At 38.7% G+C, this 20,768-nt stretch overlaps 1 protein-coding gene across 1 annotated transcript in view; it reads left to right on the top strand.

Moving 5' to 3' along the window:
* Positions 1–17,788, top strand: part of NCAPG2 (non-SMC condensin II complex subunit G2) — a 40,928-nt gene extending 23,140 nt beyond the window's left edge. The window contains exons 13-27 of the mRNA XM_066558346.1: positions 121–343; positions 1,548–1,672; positions 2,140–2,313; positions 4,551–4,621; positions 4,874–5,027; positions 5,200–5,376; positions 5,909–6,016; positions 6,126–6,269; positions 7,040–7,139; positions 7,439–7,623; positions 8,319–8,462; positions 10,338–10,441; positions 13,334–13,431; positions 13,654–13,756; positions 17,570–17,788. Coding sequence (XP_066414443.1) covers positions 121–343; positions 1,548–1,672; positions 2,140–2,313; positions 4,551–4,621; positions 4,874–5,027; positions 5,200–5,376; positions 5,909–6,016; positions 6,126–6,269; positions 7,040–7,139; positions 7,439–7,623; positions 8,319–8,462; positions 10,338–10,441; positions 13,334–13,431; positions 13,654–13,756; positions 17,570–17,621 — 1,962 coding nt within the window. The 3' untranslated portion in view covers positions 17,622–17,788. The remainder of the gene's footprint in view (positions 1–120; positions 344–1,547; positions 1,673–2,139; positions 2,314–4,550; positions 4,622–4,873; positions 5,028–5,199; positions 5,377–5,908; positions 6,017–6,125; positions 6,270–7,039; positions 7,140–7,438; positions 7,624–8,318; positions 8,463–10,337; positions 10,442–13,333; positions 13,432–13,653; positions 13,757–17,569) is intronic.
* Positions 17,789–20,768: the final 2,980 nt, after the last annotated feature.

Below are 20,768 nucleotides of genomic sequence, written 5' to 3'. Positions count from 1 at the left end.
GCTTTCCCAGTTCTTTATATTTGATTAGACTATTGCCACAGAAATCACTTAGTGAAGGTGATGTTTTTTTCCTCTATTTTTGTTTCACTCCTTTGGATGTCTGATTCTCACTCCACAAAGTTCTGGAATATCTGTCCCATGGAGCACCTCCTGTCTCGGCTGGAAGCGGACTCTCGGCCGGTGTCGCGGCGCATCGTGAACCTCCTGCTGAACTCCTTCTTCCCCAGTGCCCAGCCCGAGGATGTGTGGTGTGAGCGCTGTGTCACTCTGATCCAGATGAATCCTGCAGCAGCCAGGAAGTTCTATCAATATGCCCATGAATTCACTGCCCCCACCAATATAGGTAAAGCACAAAACCTTGGGAGCTTTGGGAATTACTGATATCATGCTTTTTTCTACTTATTTCTGTAACAGTGGTACATTGTTGCTAGGTTTTTTGGGGGGTTTAGTGTAATATTAATTTGTAGGTTTCGAAATTCTTGACACCAGCAATAAGCACAGCAGGCAAAGTCTTCAGCTTTTTCAACAGTGAGGAGATCAAAGCTTTTCATCTCTGTTCTTATGTACTGTACGCTCCAGCCCATGGTAGTACCTGGTCCTTCTGGTCCCCTTTCTCCCCCATGTGCCTTAAAATTATCTCAGTTGATACCTATTTCTCACGTAGAAATAGGGTAGCAAACACCCTGATGCCTTAAGTGATTTGAGATCTTCATGTGAAAGATTATATAGAAACTGAAAAAATGTTTACATCTGATAATCTGGGTGTCTGGGATTCATGGATCAGTATTTTCAAGTTGCTCAGAGAAAATCTAAAAAGTCCTCCTTCAGAAAGCTTCTGAAAGTTTTAGTGAGGAGGACATGTACTGCCCAGCATGTCACTGCTTTTTAGAAAAGTCCTATTGAAACAAGTAAAAATCAGGAAAATCTGGTTTCAGGGGAGTTCTGTTAAAACTCGAGTAATCAGCATGGAGTGACTTGGGTGAAATGCCCAAACCATTGCCTCTCACTGATCATCTTGATGAGGTTATGAAATTAGCTTGTTGTACTTCCACCAGAGTGGCATAACCCTTTCACTTTTTCTAGAGCTGAGCTCCTTGTTCAGGAGTGCAGTGGTTGGGCTACATCTTTTCCAAAGAATGGGAATTGACATAGGAATGAACATTGACATCGGAGGGAATGTGTTCTTGAACGTGGGTCATTAATTTAATAGCTTTGCCAGATTAGATGTAGGAGTTGTGGAAGCTTCTTCTGGTTCTGATTTGATAAGGTGGTGGTTTTTTGGGGTTTTTTTAGTATACTGTTTTAACAACAAAATTACAGAGCCTGATGATAATGTTGTCACTTCTTCATACTTGAGGATATAAAACATGTTCACATTTTTTCCATTTCCTTTACAAGGAATTTTTCTCCATTTTTTCGTAGCTGTTTCTGGTTCTATTGCCTACATTTTCATACTGGCTTTCCAGCATTGTAATTAGAAGCACTTATTACCAACATTCTTAACAAACAGTAAATGTCTCATTTATTCTTACTCCATTTAAATGTAGCTAAATTGATGCTCACTATCCGGCGCTGCTTGAATGCCTGCATCCAGAAAGCAATGAAAGCCAGTCTTCATGGTAGTGGGGATGAGGATGATGAGGAAGATGGAAGTGAAAAGGAGAACACCAGTGTAAGAAAGTCCACTCTGTTCTAACTTCTAGTAACTTCTTTTCAGTGGTGCTTAATGTGAGACAGAATATGGCAGAAAGTCTAAAGGAATGCCCTTGGGCATCTCTGGAGATGGAAGGGGAGAACTGCCATTATTCGATTTTCATGTCCTGCAGTAGCAGAATTCTGGTCAAGTAGCTAGAAAAAAGAAGGAATATGAAGCTTATTTTAAATTAATAGTTGCCTAATTCCACTGTTGGTTATAAATTGGTTTGGTTTTGCAGTGAAATTATTTTAAAAATTACTATTGCAGGATATGTGAAGTTAGAGAGATTAAGACTCAGTTGTGGAGTTCCTGTTCTACAGCAACCAGAGTGTCTTAGTAAAGAACCTAGAAGGATTTTTTCTAGTGTCTTTAAAGCCTTATTTTAGTCTAAATTTCTATTTGAAAATATAATGGGTAATATGATCTAAATGTTTGTCTTTCAGGTATTGGATAATGTGTTGTCAGTAAATGATGTGGCCAGCATGGCAAGTTTGTTGGAGATCACTGTAATACTCTGGAGAAGCATCCACAAAGCACTGGATCATAATGAAGATGCCAAAGAATATGCTATCAGGAAGTTTGCTTCTGTACTTCCTGAATATTTTAAAGTATTTCAGGTAAAGAAAGCCTAGATTTTTCTGTATTTTCTCAGTATTTTCTTCTGATGCTTTCATGTTTTATATCTTTTATCTATTTTTATGACATTAAGTATTCTTTTTCATTGTTGTTATAAGCTATAAACAGCAGCAAGTTTCTTGGAATCCCACAAATGTGCAGTAACTACTGTCCAGCTGCAGTGTCTGACTGATGAACCATTATCTAAATAGTCAACTCAAAAATACTTATGCAATAAATTGCTTTCTTTGTAAGGCTTTTCTAGGGTTTTATTCTTTTGAATGTTTTAGAACTTTAGGAAAACAGTAAATACAAAAGAGCCATTGCAGAATTAATACTCAGTGTACATTAGAGTCCACATGTTTTCTACCCATTGTCCTCCAGACTTCTCCACCAGCACCACTTCTTATAATTCAGCTGCAACTGAAGCAGCTGAGGCTCTTTCTGCACTGAATATGAGCTGGCAGAGTGCACTTGCAGCCCAGAAAGCCAAACATATTCTGCTGACCTGCTGGAGTGAGTCCAAAGGATGGCCACCAAGATGATGAGAGGGATGGAGCACCTCTCCTAAATGGAAAGGCTTAAAGAATTGGGATTGCTAAGCCTGGAAAGGAGAAGGCTTTGGGGTGACCTAATTGCAGCCTTCCAGTGCCTGAAGGGAGCCTGCAAGAAAGACAGAGAGGGACTTTTTACAGGAGAGTGTAATGACAGGACAAAGGAATGGATTCAGACTAAAAGAAAGTAGGTTTAGATTAAATATTAGGAAGAAATTCTTTTTTGTGAGGGTGGTGAGACATTGGCCCAGATTGTCCAGAGAAGCTGTGGATGCCTCATCCCTGGAGTGTTCAAGGCCAGGTTGGATGGGACTTGGAACAACCTGGCTAAGGGGAAGGGGGATTGGAACAAGATGATCTCTAAGGTCCCTTCCAACCCAAACCATTCTGTGGTTCTGAGGTTTCTGCTAATTTAAATGTACTCTCTAATGATCTGTCGATGCATTTATTTATTGCTTCAATTCAATTTAGGCAGTTAATTAAAATCAGTCATTTTCAAATTGTCAGTCTCCTTGCTCTAATTGTTTTAGTGTTATTCTTGAGGAGGATGCCATCCTGAGAGTGGCCAATAGTGGCTGCTGCACCCAGAGTGAATTTGGAAGGATTACATACTGGATATCTTTTCTTAGTTGATGACTTCTATGCTGAAGTATCCTGAAATATGGTGGCTGCTCCACTGCAACTTTGCTTTAGATAATCAGGGAGTGAAAAGCAGCTCATTGCTACATATAACTCTGCAGCACAGATACACAACTGCTCTCTACCCTGAAAGCATTTGGAAATTGTTAAAGACATTCCAAAGTGTTTTGGTAGAGGATGTAGCATCCTTTCTGAAAGGGTCTGGTGAACAGACAAGATATCCAGCTTTAGCAAGCAACCTCTTTGATATTCTTATATAGTGAGTATGCTGCTTGGATCTAAAAGGACCTCTCATCAGAGGCTTAGTTCCTAAAAGGCTACAGACATACTGAAGCCTGTCTCATTCCTGAAAAATCTACAAATATATTTTAAAAGTTCTTTTAAAAATATGAGCTTTAAAAAGAGGTTTTAGATCTTGGAATGGCTAAGTAGATGATAATTTTATTTGGCTGTTTCCATGAAGTTTGGACATAGAGATAAACTATATTTGAAGAGTTCTTAACATAGATTGGTTTCTGTATAACCTGAGTAGGATTATGTTGTGGCCTAGACCATGTATTATGACATGTTATAATGAATAATAATGCATTAAACATTGCCATCCTTATATAAGAAGCTTTTTCTTTAGAGTCTTTTTAATAAGTTTGTCTTGTGAATGAATTTAAGGCACTTAATGTTGAGAGGAGTGAGATGGTGTCATAGTTGTGCAATTAAACCTTAGTTCTAGTGGAAAAAAAAGTGATGAGGAGCTGCTATTTCTTTTGCAATGAGTATTAACCTAATGGAGCCATGACTATTCATGGTAGTTAATTCTGGCAGTTTGTCAGAAAGTGAAGGGTATGATAATTGGTAATTGACCTCCAAAACCAGGAATCAGACATTACAGACTGCAAGCCATATTGTTTTGAGCTCCTTTCAGCTCCATTTGTAGTGGAAAAGGGAAATCCTTCATTTGAGGAAATGGAATCACAGTTTTTCAGTACTGTCTTTAGTTTTGGTTGCATGTGTGTACCTCTATGTCATAGAGTGTAATTCTTTTATCCTAGGATGAGCGATGCATGGCTCCACTGATTATTCTGGCATCCTTTATGCCCCCTGCTACTATTCCTACATTCAGGTACTGTTTGGAAATCCAAAATGGAAATGACAAGAAGTTTCTTGCTGGCTGTATTTGTTCATTTTTCACTATCTGATATATTAAATGCCCATTTGGCTAAATTAAGACACTAGAACGGTGATAAGTCAGTAAAATTTGTGCTGTTCAAGTCTGTCTCATTGGTGAATCCTTTTTTTGTATTATTACTGATTGTTTTCTGCACTTATGGATGTGAAAGTAATGTATCTCTTTGCCTATCTGTTTTCTTTTAAGCTGTGGTGTGGTTTCCAGACTCAGAAATATTGACAGTGGAGCTGACCAAAACAAATATTCTATCCTGATCGACTGCCTGTGCCGCTGGGGTCAAGTGGGGCACATTATGGAATTAGCCTGTGATTGGCTCTCTGACTCACTCACCCCAACAAAGGTGTGCAAATGCATGTGACAGGGAACGTAGGAATTGCCAAAGCGCTTTAAGGCATCATGCTTTTTTAAAATAGAATAAAGAGTTTTTAATGCTGTATTATTCTGCTTTGAAATCAGTTCTAAAGTCAGGTACTAACAGAGTTGTACTGGTTTTGTGCTTCCTTCCTCTTCAGAATACTAAAACATCTGGGCGTCGAGTACGTATCCATGTAACACATGAATCAAAGCCAGACTTAGCAATTGATTACATTGAGTATTTATTGACTCATCCTGTCAATTGTGGTTGCCTACTTTCTGTTCCTAAAAATAAGCTGAAGAAGCTTTTGAAAATCCTCGGTGCTTCAAAGGTAGTTTTCTCCTTCTCATAAACAGTGCTTTATAAAATCAGTGCTTAACATCATATATTGCCTGAGTCAAGCTAAAATGCCTGCAAGAACAAATAAATGAGGTTCATGATGCTCTCTCCCTTTATAAAAAGATTTTTTTGTAAAAAAAATTTTTCCTTTTGATTTTTATTTCTTTTTTATTTTTATTTCCAACAAATACTCTAAACTAGAAGTATAATAGTTCAGAATTGTTTAGAGGTGGCAGATTTTAACCAGCTTCTCAGTCTTAGGTGTCTCAAAATTTTTGTGATCTAGTGTTGAGTGTTTTTAAGGGACCAGACTTTTAGAATATGCGAATAAGGAATAGTCTAAAAATCAGTTATGGCATTGAAAAATGGAAGTAATTAAAGTATGCTTGTTGCTTATTTGTGGTTGGTGCTTTGCTGTTTTTGTGGGTTTGGGGTTTTCTTTAACCTTTTGTTTAAAGCAATTGAGTAAAGAAGCATTTGAAAGGTTTTTCTTAAAAATATAAATGTAAACATTGATATTTCAGAAGTTTCTTGGCTCAGTTCTGGAAGGAACCGATTCTGGTGGCTGGAATCAAGCAACCAGCCTAAGAGCCTTCAGCCTCTTTTGCAGATTGACTGTTCATCTTCAGCATAAGGTATGGTCATAGCTTTCCAAAATAAGCTGGAGTTACAGTTGACAGTATAAGGAAGTTCCAAAACAACTGGAGAGACAATTGGTAAACTTCCCTTTGGTTTTTTTTTCAGTTTTCTGAAGAAGGAGAAGATCACCTTTCACTTCTGAAGAAGACAGGTGCTTGGATAGAAAGTCAAGTTGTACCTTTTATATTAGCAAGTGATCAAGAGGATGGTATTTCAAAACACAGTGATGTTTCTGAATTTATTATCCAGGTTAGATGATTCTTATAATATAAATCAAGCTGCTTTCAATTTGAAAAGCTGTAGGTGTAGCAATTTGTGTGCAGACAAACTGCACTGGCATTTGTGTCATCACTTGCAGTGTGCCTTCCCCCTGATCCTGATTTGCCCTTCAAAGAAAGCATTTGATGTTACAATGTGGGTGAGGTTTTAGCTAGTTCTGAGCTGTTTTCTGTTGCATTCTTCTGACATTTCATTTAACCCAAGGTGGATTTTAGCACTGAGCTTTTACCAGATTTTGGTGAAAGGAAAGATTTGGCTAACTTTGGTCCCAGTCAGTGTCTTTGAACACCCCAGCTCATATATACACAGACTGATTAAAAGTTCTCACTCTGTCTGTACTTCCATCTCATAATCTGTTTAGTATGTAACAACTGTGTGTCTGTAGGGAAAAGCTCTTTTTGTCTGCTGGTTTTAATTTTGCTATTAAAGGCAGGGAGAGATGTCATATTTTGCCTCAGTAAATGATAAGTATCAATGCCTTTGATCTGAGCCTGAGTTAAAAAGAGAGGATTTACTGCCTTTTGAGAAACCATTTACTGTTGGCAAAGGGCAATGGAAGCATTTGAAGGACTGGTTGGAATTCATGCTTTTCAACAGGTGTGAACTGAGTAACTCCAGTGGGTACACCAGCTCTCAGGGCACCTTGGCTAAGAGTTTGTAGTTTTATTATTTTTGAGTTTTACTGAATGATTACTTTACATGAAGTTTGGGTTTCCTATAATTTTGCACCTCTCTTCTAGGCCTACCTGACAGTGTGTAAAGATGTCATAATGGTGGGCCTGGGAAATGTCACATTTCAAGCACACCTTTTAGAAATGGCTCTTCAGATTATGCAAACAGGTACCCTCTTTTGCTCTATTTTGTACTAACAGCAACATCTGCATTTATACTTGGCTGGCTTTTCTTGTATTAGCAAGTTAATTAATCCCTAACTTTTATGAGTTGGAGGGAACACTGGATTCATACTTAAAATGTTAATTGGACTGGATGAAAATTTCAGCTAAGGGTGCTCAGAAATGAAATGTATTGTCTACACTTGTAAACTATCACTATTTATTGTATCTAACTGAATTTCATTCTAAGCTTGTACCTGATTAATATTACAACTTTCACATTATGGTATTTATCTCTTTCTCTAGAGAGAGGTGGCTTTTGTGCTCCAATGTTGCTGTGTGCTCTAAAAGAAATTATTGAAGCTTCTTTAAATCAAAATACTGAGACAGAGGAAGTGACAAATCTTTTCCACACTCTACAGAACGTCTTTCAGAAAATTTTAGAATGTGTGGCACATAGACTTAAGAAAGAACAGGAAAAAGGAATTCAGGTATGATATTACAGTCCAAATTGCTAATGTGCAAATGAATCCATAATTTTTATGCAAAGGGTTATACTTAAGATTCAAGTTTTCTTGTTACCAATTTTTTTTTGTCCATTTTGGTCTCATCATGACAGAAGAACCAGTAAATTGCAGAACAAATGCATTCTGTTGCCAGTGATTCTGGAACATGGTGGTACTTCTAGGCTGTTAATCCTCTCTACAATTAGATGAACTTCTTCAATCCAGAGAAACGGACTTGTTTATATATATTATGATCTTGGAGGGAGGAAGAATTTTCTTTATTATTTATTTCTTTTAGTCTGAATGATATCAACTTCAAAATATGAATGATGTTCTAACATTCTTGAAAATCTCACACCTTCACAGAAAAGTAGACTTGTATTTTAAAGCAGATACTAAATAGTAGTGAAATGGGTGGATCACTGGGAAATTTGCTGATGTGCTTTTCAGGACTTCTGAAAAACATTCGGTTCTATTTGTAAGAGCCACTGCTTTCTTTGTTTCTCAGATTTATGAGTAGACTTCCCAGTTGTTGCTGATTCCCCCTCTGGTCCCAAGTGACTAGAATACCTCAAAAGCTTTCAAGGTGGGGTCTGCACTTCACAGAGAGGCTTGCTGGTATATTTCACTTATACTCAAGCAGTCTGAAAAACCAGATGTGTTTTTCTTTTTGGTTTTAGTTGATTCACTCTATTCAGATGCCTCTTGGAGAATTCATCCATGCACTGCAGTGCGGGCATTCCACATTCCCAGCAGTTCACCAGGGTGTACTCTCCACTCTCCTGGCTGCAATAGTAGCAGAGATAAATTGTGTGCTACAGAAGGTAAAGTTAATCCTGATTTTCTTTTTTCTATTTAACACCTTCTGCTTTTTAAATTTTATGTTGGAACGACAGAGCTTTATTCAGAAAATTGAGCTTTGTACTGCAGATGAGGATTTTGTGTGTGTTGGCATGGAACAAACAGGAAATTTTGTTTGCTATAATTTCACATTAGAGTTCATCTTTCAGATTTCTGACTACAGCTGTGTAGGAACAGACTTGTCCTGATACCTATTTCAGTATCTGCCTCTGACAGGAGAACTTAGCAGTAAGGCAGTGTTGGGAATTAATAACATGGATTCTGGGATATTCCCTCTGTGCTGTTATACTAGCTCTGGCTGGGAAGGAGTCAGCTTTCCTCCCTGCAGTCCCTGTGCTGCTGTGGTTGGCATTTGTGGCCAAGACATTGTTGAGGACACACCAGTTTGTTTTGGCTGTTGCTGAGCAGTGCTTTACAGTGTCAATATTTCCCAGGTTCCTTCACCTTCACTCTAAAAAAACAAAAAAAGTGAGGCTGTCAGTGGGCAAGAGTCTAAGAGGGAACACAGCTGAGACCATGGCCCCAAACTGGTCAAAGGCTTATGCCACACCATGCAATGTTGTGTTCAGCAGTTAGGGCTCAGGGAAAGGAGGAGGACAGGGGCTTGTTCTAAACCTACCTGGCTCCATCCCACCCAGCATTAAGGAGTTTGGGAAGTGAACCACTGATGTGTGACAGATTCCATTCCCTACTCTTGGAATGGCCCCATAAGGTTCTGTAGCCCTCTTTCAAAGCAGGCTGATGCCCTGCTTGGCACTGATCACTTGTGCATTCTCTGCTTCCATACAGAGACATTTCATGTGCTGCATCTTGGTTTTGGTTCCTTTGTTTTTTGTGCAGAGGATTTCCAAATATCTGATCTGCGTTGCTTTGGAAAGTAAAGAAAGAGTCTCTAATACTGAAAAGAATGTGTAGACAGAGGTTATTTCATGTTCTGAAAGTCCCAGGAACCCCAACTGTCCTTGAAGGAGAAGGGCAACATTCCCACCCTGTTTTAATAAGGCAGGTAGTGTTAGGAGCAGATATGATTAGTAAGATTGGAAGCCTTGAGAACTAAAAAGGAAGAGCAGAGGCTCTTTAGTAGAGGCTGTGCTTTTGCTGTGAGTTCTGGATGTGTCAGAAACAGAGCAAGGAACAGTTGCCAGAAGGAACCACAGAGCAGCTTCCAAGGTTCTGTTACAGGAGGCACTGCAGCAGTACCAGCTGTTGGCCTGCAGATATTGATGGATCAGCTGAGAGGCTGTGGGTGACAGGTGCTCTTTACAGATGATGCAGAGGAAACATTTCTGGGCTTGAATATACTGGAGATTCATACTCCTAGATTGAGTGTTCATTCCAGTCACTCATCTGAGCTGGGCTTTTCCCTGCCCCCAGGTTGTTGTAACTTCAGTTCTAACTAAGTATTTGTCATCTGTTCAGAACTTTATATCAAAAAAGAGCAGGTATCCACAAAATCACTGTCACTGAAGTTACATTTAGAAATCATGGATGCACATTTCAACTTGGAGCCACAGAGGGGACTCACTTGTGTTTAATAGGCTGTGCCTTTGTAAAGAGTGACCACCAGTGTAGTTAAGTGAAACTTCTGGTGACAGCAACTGCAGAGAATATCTGCCTTGGTACAAATACTGTTCATGTGGTTTAGTTTCAGTCTTTCTAATTTAAATTAGTTTTGTTTATTTGGACACCACACAGTTGAATTAAAGCCACTCAAAGAATACTTGTGAATGTTCCAATTGTTTAAGGACAGGTCCTGGTTAGTGTAATTGTTGAAATACAGTATTCTGCATGCATATCTTTCTTGAGCTACAATGGTTGTTGACTTATTTCTTTTTTAGGCTTCCGGTGAAAAAGACTTGACTATGCCAAAGACTATTTCAGACCTTCCCCCTCTCTCAAGCAGTTTAATGGCTGTAATTATGAAGTCAGCTAATGTTGTCAGGTAAATGTTTCTATATTAATTTTTCCAAGATTTTTGCTAATATAGAACAGTTTATGTGTTATCAATAAAAATTTAATTTCTAAATTCAAATAAATTTTGAAGAACCAGTTGCTTCTAAATTTATCTGGACTATTTAATAATCCCTTTTTCTTGACATATTGCCTGTAGGTATTGATTGCTGGGGTTGAGTCCTTTTTTTAACCAAGAATTCTTATTTACAAGACTGTTAATCATTATGAGTTTTTAAATCGTACATCTTGGCTTGCTTCTTTCATAAGATACTTATAAAGCTGAGTCCCCTCAGCACAGAGATGTTAAGATGAGACAAAGTATTTGCCAGAAATAGAATTAATCCTTTGATTGAACATCTGCAATGAAATGACATGTACCTGTGGCTGCATTAAAGTCACAACATTCAAAAATAGAAAGTATCTGAGTGCTGAAAGCCTCCAAAAGAGAGCTTATGCTATTTATTTTTTAACACTTAAACTGGGAGGGTATTTGCTCTATTTAGTGGGGGCCCTAAATATCTTCTAAAATTGTCACAACTGAATATCATTTTTCATGGTTTGTTCATATGCAATTTTTCTTAACAGGACTCTACACACTTAGACTCGTTTTAAATTATAAAGGGACTTAGAAGTCCTATTGCTCTCCCTGACTTACCACAACTAATTCCTCTTCTTTCCTCATCTGACAGGCACTGAGTATCCCTGTCTCTGCTGTTATGAGGTGGTTTTTTTTCATATCTTGCCATGAGGCAGCAGCTCAAGGTGTTCTCTTCTAGTGAAACAATTATTTTACACATCTTTTTTCAAAAGAGATGCAGAAAATCAGTTCATTCTTCTGAAACTTTTTCTTGTAGTAATCAAGGTGAATCTTGTCCATTCTTGGTGGAGAAAACTGCAAGTTTGGGCTAAATTGTTTCTGTGTACTTGGGAAAAAATGAATCTTCTAGTATTTATCTTTTTGGGTTAAAGATTTGGAGATAATTTCCATCTGGTTCTACTGGTGCCTCAGAATTGAGACTACTTTTAAGGCTTTTTTTTATAAATCTGTATTGGTAGGCCATAACCAGAGTCCAGTAGTGAATGGCTCAGTATTTCAGAGATCTTTATGTCAACATGAAAGCCTCTGACATTATGAAATCTGATGTGAGCTTCTGCTCTGTGAGCTCAGAGTCATCTTGCTCTGAGTTCTGCAGAACCTGTTTCATTTTCAGTTCTAACCAGTCTCTAGCACTGAATTTCAATCCCCCTAGCAGTGATAATACTGGGAGGCTTGGCAATATCTGTCCAATTGTGTGAGTATCCTTCATTTTAGTAGGGAACTATCTGTGTAGGAGCCAATTACTTACCTCTGAACCTTCTCTGTATTTTTAAATAGTTTATTGTTCTGTTCTATTTTATCTTTGCCTGCAGGCTCATATGACCCTTTTTCAGAGGGAAGTGGGGAAAGGCAGCTTCAGTGAGTCTTGTTACAGGTTGATGAAATTCCAGTGTTCCTTCATGGAGGTTAAGGGTGTGCTTAGTGACCCAAACAATGATAACAACCAAGTCAGGACTCTGATCCCAGTTCTGTCCATTAGCAATTTAAGAGCAGGGTGAAATGGAATCAATACTTGGTCACATTAGTCCCCAATGATACAATGAAACTGAAGCAATGCATGAGCAACTTCATAATGCTTATTTCTGAAGCTAAAGATTTTTCATCTTTCTCAGCTCTTAGAAGCAGTATTTGAATTTCTGCAAAATGTTTTTACTGAATTGGTTCTTAACTGCATATTTCATTTTGATATCTTAGCACAATAAAGAGCCTGAAGAACAATTGAAGTCAGGACTGGCAATCTTTGATGTTCAGTTTTCATAACAGATAATACTATTGCTAAAGGTTTTTTGAAATATGTTTGGGAAAGTTTCTGTAACATTGCTGCTCTCAGTTTTCCCTTTAGTTCTTCACAAGAGCATTTTGCTTTGTGCTCTGAGGAGTATCAGGATTATGGATCTCTTCCATCTCCTGTTTTATCCCTCTTGTTCTTTTATTTTTCTCTGGTTTTGAGAATTGCTTCTGAGTTAAATTTGGGTTTTTTACTACAAACACTAATGACCAATTAGTTTCCATTCTGTGCTATTGACTTATTCCCTACTGCAGTTTAGTTTGGTTGCTGGACCCCATCTGAGACTCATTTAATTTCTCTTACCTTGACATATATCCCAAAACACCACTAGAGTTAACTGGTAATACTTTCATCTCTTGTTAGAAGTCACAAAATCTCTTAAGATACATACTGAGTTAGTATTTTACAAGGAGCTGCTGTCCTGGTTCTGTTATTCTGTCCATAGTTTCAGTAACTAAAATGTTGCTTGGACATGTTTCGGAGCATTGTTTAGTTATAAATGATCTTCACTGGGTTGTAATTGGAAAAACATCTACTTTAATATTTATGAGAAACACATTTAAGATCAAAATGTTAATTAAGCCTGAGTAGGTACTAGCAAACCAATGGAGTCATAGAATATATTTTTTCAAACTTCTGTAGAAATTTGAGTTTGAAATTTCAGGAAATTCTGGGAATTAAATTCCAGTAGAACCAGTAGTTTTTTCATGGATTGACTTTTCTAAAAATGTACCACAAGCTCTTCACTTCTCTTAGCAGCCACTTTTTCTGTTTGCAGACTTTTTCATTTTCTTCCCAAGCAATTTACCATGCTTTGATATTCTCAGATCCAGAGGCAGCGCATGGTTTTCAGTTACCCAGTCACACTGATTTGTCCTGCATGCTATCTTTGAAGCTGTGCTGGCAGACTAGCATAATTACAAACATGTTCTGTTCAGTTCTATTTTGAAAGAAATGTGATTTATAACATATTTTTTCTTTATTTTTTTCCTTAGGTCAGTTTTAAATGAATTAATGGAGTGCATTCTCTCTGAAGAAATTGAAGGGATTTTTAGTCTAACAGCTACTGTCTGCATTGTGATTATAATTAAAGGTCAGTTAAAACATTTTTGTCCTTTTTCCATCTTTCTTTTTGCTACTGCATTGAAATACACAGTAGTTAATCCAGGACAGTGAAAATCCAATTTAATATCTAATCTTCCATTAAGCAATTTTTTGTGTTTAAAGTTATTCTATGAAAATATGGAAGGGTGGGGCTGTTTTTTTGTTTGATAAATTATTATTTTTGTCCAACATTTCAACTCATTTCAAATAGGTAAGCACAAAACTTCAGTTCTAAAGGATATTGCACCTGCCATTCAAAGGAAGCTGCTAATATGCAAGGATGCTGCCACAGGAGAATCCAGAGGCACTGAAAGGTGAGTGTGCTGTAGGAATGGAATACTGAGCTCTCCTATCCCCTCTCTGCAATAATTGGCTCTGTTCTGTACTTACATAACACTGTTAGAGTGTTCTGAGTGATTGATTGCAAGGTTTAAAATACTGGGGGGGAAGTGGGAGCTATTGAGCCCAGCACAGTATTAAATTTCCTGCCCTTATATCTGCTGTGATTGCAATTTTTACATATTTAGCTTCAGGCTATTTTCATTTAATTTGAATGTGTTATCACTTGATCCTGTATATTGCAGGATTCACTTCTGAAATCCAGGTCTGTTTGCAGCAGGGGTAGAACAAAGCAAATAGTCCAGTTAGTAATTCTTATTACTAGGAGATTTTTCTCCCACTTTAGCATTAGGCATATGAATCCAAACCTATGCAGACAGTAAAAATTTAACTGAATATAACAATGACTTTGAGACCTTTCCACAGGTGATTTTATTTTGCTCTTTTTGGTGGGGGGTGGATTTCAAGTGTCCTATCTTGTGTATCTTTTGTGAAAAGTTTTTTGGAAGTGATTGGCTGCATTGTATTTGCAATCAGTTATCTCAGGCCTGTTGAGAGAATCATGATGAATGCTTTAGCCTTTGGTGTCTCAAACTTGCTTAAGTCTTAAAATTTGTGAACATCTGATTTCTGCCTAGTTATTGAACTGCCCATGGAATCAAAAAGTGTGCAAAGGGCACACAAATACAGAATGTGGAGAAACCAGACTGGGGTTATGAACATTAATCCAAAATTTCTGAGAAAGTTTGCAATGCAACACAGAGGTCTGAACATGCAGAGGCCTTTGTAGTCTTTCATTCTTCAAACTAGTGATCCGTACTATTGAGTCAAACAATGGATGTAGACAGACTTTAAAATAAAAAAACCAAACCAGAGACTCCGAAACAAGCCAAAAACCCCATTGTAAAGGATCCTCATTGTATAGGAGCTTCATTTACTCAACAGTTTCTTGCACAGCTCTTCCCCAGTGTGCTCTTCTCATGTATCTCTGGCTTGGGGCACTTTGTTCTCTGGCATTTCAGTGACTTGACAAAGGCATTGGTGGCTGAGCTGTGCCTCCATCCAGAGGATGGTGCTCTGGGTCCCTTCAGTACCAAAAAGAGACCTGCAGGAAAGCTGCAGAGTTGCTTGGCTGTGAACAAAATGTCCTTTGGTCAGGACTTTGCTTAGAAACAAAATCAAACACAAATAAACAAAACCCCATTCTTTTCCCCTTGAAATTATTTTGCAATGGGTTGCCAAGTGCCCTGCTAGAATATTTTTAACAATAATAATAATAATAACTATGTGGAAAAGAAGGAGAGCAGCAGGGTATCGTGTTTCAGTTTGCACTTCTAATCAAGACAGTAAAAAAAGCTGTGAAATTAAAGTGAATCTTAACATGATTAAATAAATAGGCACATTAAAGTGAATAATTGCTGCCACTTGAGAGCACTAGTGACTATAAATTTCAGTGAGAACACAGATAATTGCTTTATGAATCTATATGATTGTCTCTGCCCAGTGAACTGGGACAAATCAACCTGCATGTTGGGGCAGATGAAGAGTGGAAGACGCTACACAGTGTTTTAATTTTGTGATATATGAGTGGCTACCTTTGTGTAATACCAACCCAGGAGGCAGTTGCAGACAAAATTCAAGGGTTAGGGATATGAATATGGTAATGGGAAGACTTTTTCTATGAATTGGAATTGCATTATGATAAATTTCAGAAGCTATCACACAGCTTTGCAGAATCTGGGGGGGGGGGTTCATATTTGTACAGTTATGTTGGGGAATTTTTCTGTCCAGAAGGGTAAAATAATTGATGCTGGAAAGAGGTTTGGAGGGAGTTATGCAGTGATCAGGTTTGCACCATGAATTGAAGTGTGTTTGCAGTCTCCCAGCTAGGACAGAATGTCACACTGGGCTGGGCCTCTGGTGGCTTCTGATGTGCCATTTGTAGTGCTCTGCAGCTTGTGTGCTAATGCAGCTAAAATGTGATTATACATGCTCTAAAACATGCCCTATTGTTTGTAAACTATTTTATCATCCTACTCTGCTTACCAAACACCAAATTTTGTTATGGTATGCTGCAAGCTACATCTCTGGGCATTAATTTGAAGACAGTCCTCTAACACACATTACTGTGCTGCTGCTAGCTAAAAGACCTTACTGGGTTTTAACTCATTCTTAATAGTATTACTATTTTTTGCTTCTGAATGCATTAGCTCCTAATAACTCCTTGAGGGATTATTTTATTCAATACCCAGGTGTACCAGGAAATGGTGACATTCTTTAATTTCCCAAGAGAACTGGCATTCTGTGCCAGCATCTTAACTTCAGACTTAGGAGTAATCTTTTACATATTAGCAATGAAAGTAAAAAAAAAAAAAAATAAAGCTGTCTGGTGTGGTAATTAAGGTGCTGCCCTTATACAAGGAATTGGTGCACTAATTCAGAAGCAAAACTTTTCACTGCAATTTACTTTTCCCTCTTCAGCTGAGCTAGTGGTTTCAGATGGTCCTGTGGGTCTGTATTTTAAAAATGCTGTTCAGTGTATTTAAAAATTCTGGACAACATACTGTGTATTGAGACAATTTCCTCAAGAGTAATGGCACACACATTAGTTTATAAAATGCAAATATTTATGCCTAACAAAAAATGCAGATAAAGCTGTCAATGCAGTCGTTTGAGACTAGAGAAAAATGGCTCACATTCTGTAAAACCTAATGTGCTATGGGGTAATAACTTTTACTTAATACTGTGTATTTACTTTATTTAGCATTTTTGATATATTAATATCAGAATTTAAATTTAGCTAATTGCTGTGCTGAAATTTTTTGTTTTGTATTATCATTTAGCTAGCTCCCAAATTCTTAATTGCATTCTCATTGCATCTGTAAATTATTGCTCTTGAGTTTTTTGGTGTATAACTCTAGGTATGATTTCTCTGCCTCCCATCTTTAAGTTCCCTAGGAAGGTACTTGGTAAAACTGACTTCAGCTTTTCTGTTTGGGAGGAGCAGAGTTAGCCCAAGTGATGGCTTTTGGCCAATGTGCCAGTGGTCCCACATTACAAATCCATTGGTATTTTAGCCTTAAACTCCTAGGAAATAAAATTTATACAAAGCAGCATTGTGCCTACACCCACAGAACATAACTAATTCTCCAAAATCTGTAGTACCTTGTACACTACCTTTAGTTGAGGCTGGAGTTTCATCCTGGCTTAAAGGCTGTGGCACTGCAGAGAGGGATCAGAGATCAGAGTCAGAGCAGGGCTGAGGAGAGTGAGGGCAGCTCGAGGGGGCAGTTGTTGCTAATAAGGATAAGATTGAAAGCTTAGGCTTGGAAAAAAGTTGGCACAGGTGAGAAGAAAAATTATAAAGATTGAAGAGTGAGGGAGAAATGAAGAAAGTAAATGAATGAAAAGTGGTCTTAGAATGAATTTCTTGTAAAGGATTTCACTGTTTTGTTTGAACAAAAGAGTGACTATGCTGTGCAGAAAACAAGTGGGTTCTTTAACTAGATGATGAAATATTAGAAAATGAGCTTGAATTGACATAGTAATTTAAACTGCTTTGCTGTTGGTTATTCTAGAGACAGATGATCAGGAGAAAAATGGAAAAGTTGAAAGAAAATGAATCCAGCTATTTCAAAAGTAATTTGTAAAGGCATTTTAATAAACTAATATGGACTAACTGGTCAAAGAAATCATATGGTAGCTGTACTCCGAGCATCAAATAGTTAAGGATTGATTTGGCATTTAGCATTTCTAATTCTGTTATGCATTGTTTTATGGCATTTCAGATTCCTGTGTGAATCATCTCTGAAAATTTTGGATGAGTTTTTGAATCCTTGACCACGCAGAAGCTTTTGTCATGAAAATTAAGGGAAGGTGTATTGCTTTGTAAAAAACTTACCTTGTAAACTTGTGAATTGCTTAAAACTGTTTTCTGTTATTCTGTACATTTAAAGCAAGCAAAATGTATAAAAGAGTGTATAGAAATTATGTAATAGTAAAGATTTTTCAACAGCTGCAAAGGGGTTGTTCTGTATAAAAATGTCTTCTTGGGGAGAGTGTAAAATCAGTATTTTTGTATCTTTGTTTTTGTAAAACAAATAAGAACTGTATCATAGATACTCTTGGGGCTGAGGTTGCATGTAACCTCAGTTCCTGGGAGGACTACAGCATATTCCTAGGGGTTATGGAAATGAATCTTACTTTGAGATGTGTGAGGGTCAAAATGGTGATTGGGAATAGCCATCATGACTTTATCAGGGGCAAACTCTGCCTTACCAGCCTGACTTCCCTCCCTTTTGGACAAGAAGAGAGAGCACAGCATGTCCTGTTTCCTGTCCTTGGCAAAGACTTTAACATAGTCTTACACAGTATCCTTGCAGCCAAACTAGAGAGAGATGGGATGGATGGGTAGACTTGGAAGATGAGTGGAAAACTGGCTGGACCATCAGAGTGGAGGAATAATCTGCTAAGGGATGAGATTGGCAGCTGTGGCTGTGGCACTGCTGAGGGCAGGCCCTGCTGCCAGGGCTGGTTGGTGACAGGGTGAGCAGCAGCCTCGGACTGATGGCAGGTGACAGCAGCTGGGAGCCACAGCTGACACCAAGGAGCATCTCCTGATGTTCAGCAAAGACCTGGAGCTGATGGACAAATCCTGCACCACCCACACAGGCGCCTGCAGGAGGGTAAAGGAAACACTTTCCCCAGAGATGACTGGAGGAGAATATGAGGCTACAGAAACAACTTGAGCAAGAGAATTTCTTGTTGGATGTGAAAAACAATCATTATGAGAGAGAAATGGAACTGGAAGAGGTTGCTCAGAAAGCCTGTGGAATACCCATCCTTGGAGATGTGCAGAACTTGGCTGACAAGGGAGGAGGGCTCTGACCTTCCATGGTGTCATAGCTTTGGAGTTAACCCTGCTGAGCTGGGGATTGGACCAGATTCTCCCCTGAGCCTCCTCATGACTTGAATATTCAGGTGATTCAGTCCCCAGTACACTGGGGGGGGTAGTGTCTTAAGTATTAAGCATAGGCTTGAGTAATATATAAATTGGTTTATATTTAACTATTTTTAAAATTATAGCTATTTTGATCAGTTAGTACTAAGGATACAGATAATGCAGGCATCTAAGCCACTTATTTAATTTTCTTCTTGCAATCAGATTCTCTCCCAATGATGCCTTGGGAAGGCTGACCTAGAATAGAGGCTAGACAGTATTAAAGGAATAAAGTAGGTATTTATTAAAAGGTGTGCTACACCTTGGGTAGTACAAGAGCCCAGCCAGGGCTACACCCAAGATGGACCCAAATGCACGACCAGTCACGAGGTCTCTCACTTTTAGAAGTTCTGGTCCATTTGCACATTGGAGTTAATTGTCCAATTACAGCTCCAGCCCATGAAGTCCCATCCTTCTTGTTTTTCTCTCTTCAGTCCACATTGTTTATCTTGGGCCTGAGATTTGGGTCGGTTGTCCTTGGTCCCCAGCTAGAGAAGGAATTGTTTTGTCTCCCTAGTCTGTGAAGAGACCTTACCATCCCCTAATACGAAGCTCAGAACTACAAACTAAAGCAGTACAGAATCTGAAAAATATAAAAGCTAAAACCTGAGGCATCACCAAGACTAAAAGAATGCTCATTGCAGGATGTTATTTTGCCTTAATGGAGATACCTGTAAATTGCCTGTCTGAGCTCGTGGGGTGGTTCAAGCCCAGCCAGCAGCCAGGCAGCACCCAGCTGCTCCCTCACTACCTCTACCCCTTCAGACATGGGGGCAGGACTGAAAGGACACAAGTCAAATAGAAACAGTTGAATAATTAAGTAAAAATAATAGTACTTTTTCAAGTTGTGAGGAAAAGAGATAAAAAGAAAGGGAAATAAAACCATCCAGCCAGTCCTTGGGCAGTGCCCTTTGCACAACCTCCCCCCAGTTTATTGCTGAGCATGGTGCCAGATGGTGTGAGAATCCCTTTGGTCACTTGGGGTCCCCTGTCCCAGCTGTGTCCCCTCCACACTCCTGGTGCCTGCCCAGCCTCCTTAGAGGTGGGGTGAGAAGCAGAGAGGCCATGATGCTGTGTAAGCCCTGCTCAGCAGTAGCTGAAACATCCCTGTGTTATCAGCACTGTCTCCAGCACAAATCTGAAATACCGCCCTATACCAGCTACTGTGAAGGAATTTATCTGAGCCAGAACCACAGCTCCTGATGCTTTACTTTTGTCTGGTTTAGGAGATTTAATAGGAATCTCCAAAAAACAATTGAGCCACAGACCAAAGTCTCATCCTCCAGCTTAGACTTGGAGACCTGGACATGAAGCTCTTGGTTATGTACAGTGAAGTGATTCTCAGGGTGGGCCTGTGCAAATGGCTATTGAGTCTCCAGTGTTACTGAGGGGCACTGACACTGAAGTTAACCAATCTGGCCAAATTAAGACAGACTCTTCATTATTGATTAAGATTTGTGCAAAGCTGTATCTCCCATCTGTCTAAACAAGCATCTACTCTGCTGGTTTTCTTTCCATGGGAAGAGACTGTAAGGTTTTTTCAATATCTGCTGTCACTGCAAACATCAGACTCATGTTTGACCTTGGTACATAAAACTTCCCTACTGGATAAAAGCTGTTTTAGGTGGAATGTTGATATTTAAAAGCAGTGCAGTTCTTAATAAACAACTGGCAAGCTTTGCAACAGGACAGTCAGTGTGTGCTTGGATTCATGAGTTCCAGATGTACCTCATCCACAACAGTGGCCTGACCAAAGGAACTAATGCTGCCCCAGCAGGTAGCTGCAAATCTGCCAACTGTTTATCTATCAACATCTTTATAAAAACTGTGTTCTTTGGCCTTCATTCTTCTACATCTGTTAACAGGCAGGTGTTCCGGTAATGACCTTTTAAATCTTCTGATTATACAAATTACTCAATGAATATGTAAATAAGTTTCTTTTTTCTGCTTCTCAGTCTCTCAGTATTTGCTCATATCATTATATTAGA

Source organism: Molothrus aeneus, chromosome 1, assembly GCF_037042795.1.
Source record: "Molothrus aeneus isolate 106 chromosome 1, BPBGC_Maene_1.0, whole genome shotgun sequence".
Classification (NCBI taxonomy): Eukaryota; Metazoa; Chordata; class Aves; order Passeriformes; family Icteridae; genus Molothrus; species Molothrus aeneus.
Note: the sequence above shows the minus strand (reverse complement) of the source record. Positions and strands in the feature narration are given on the sequence as shown.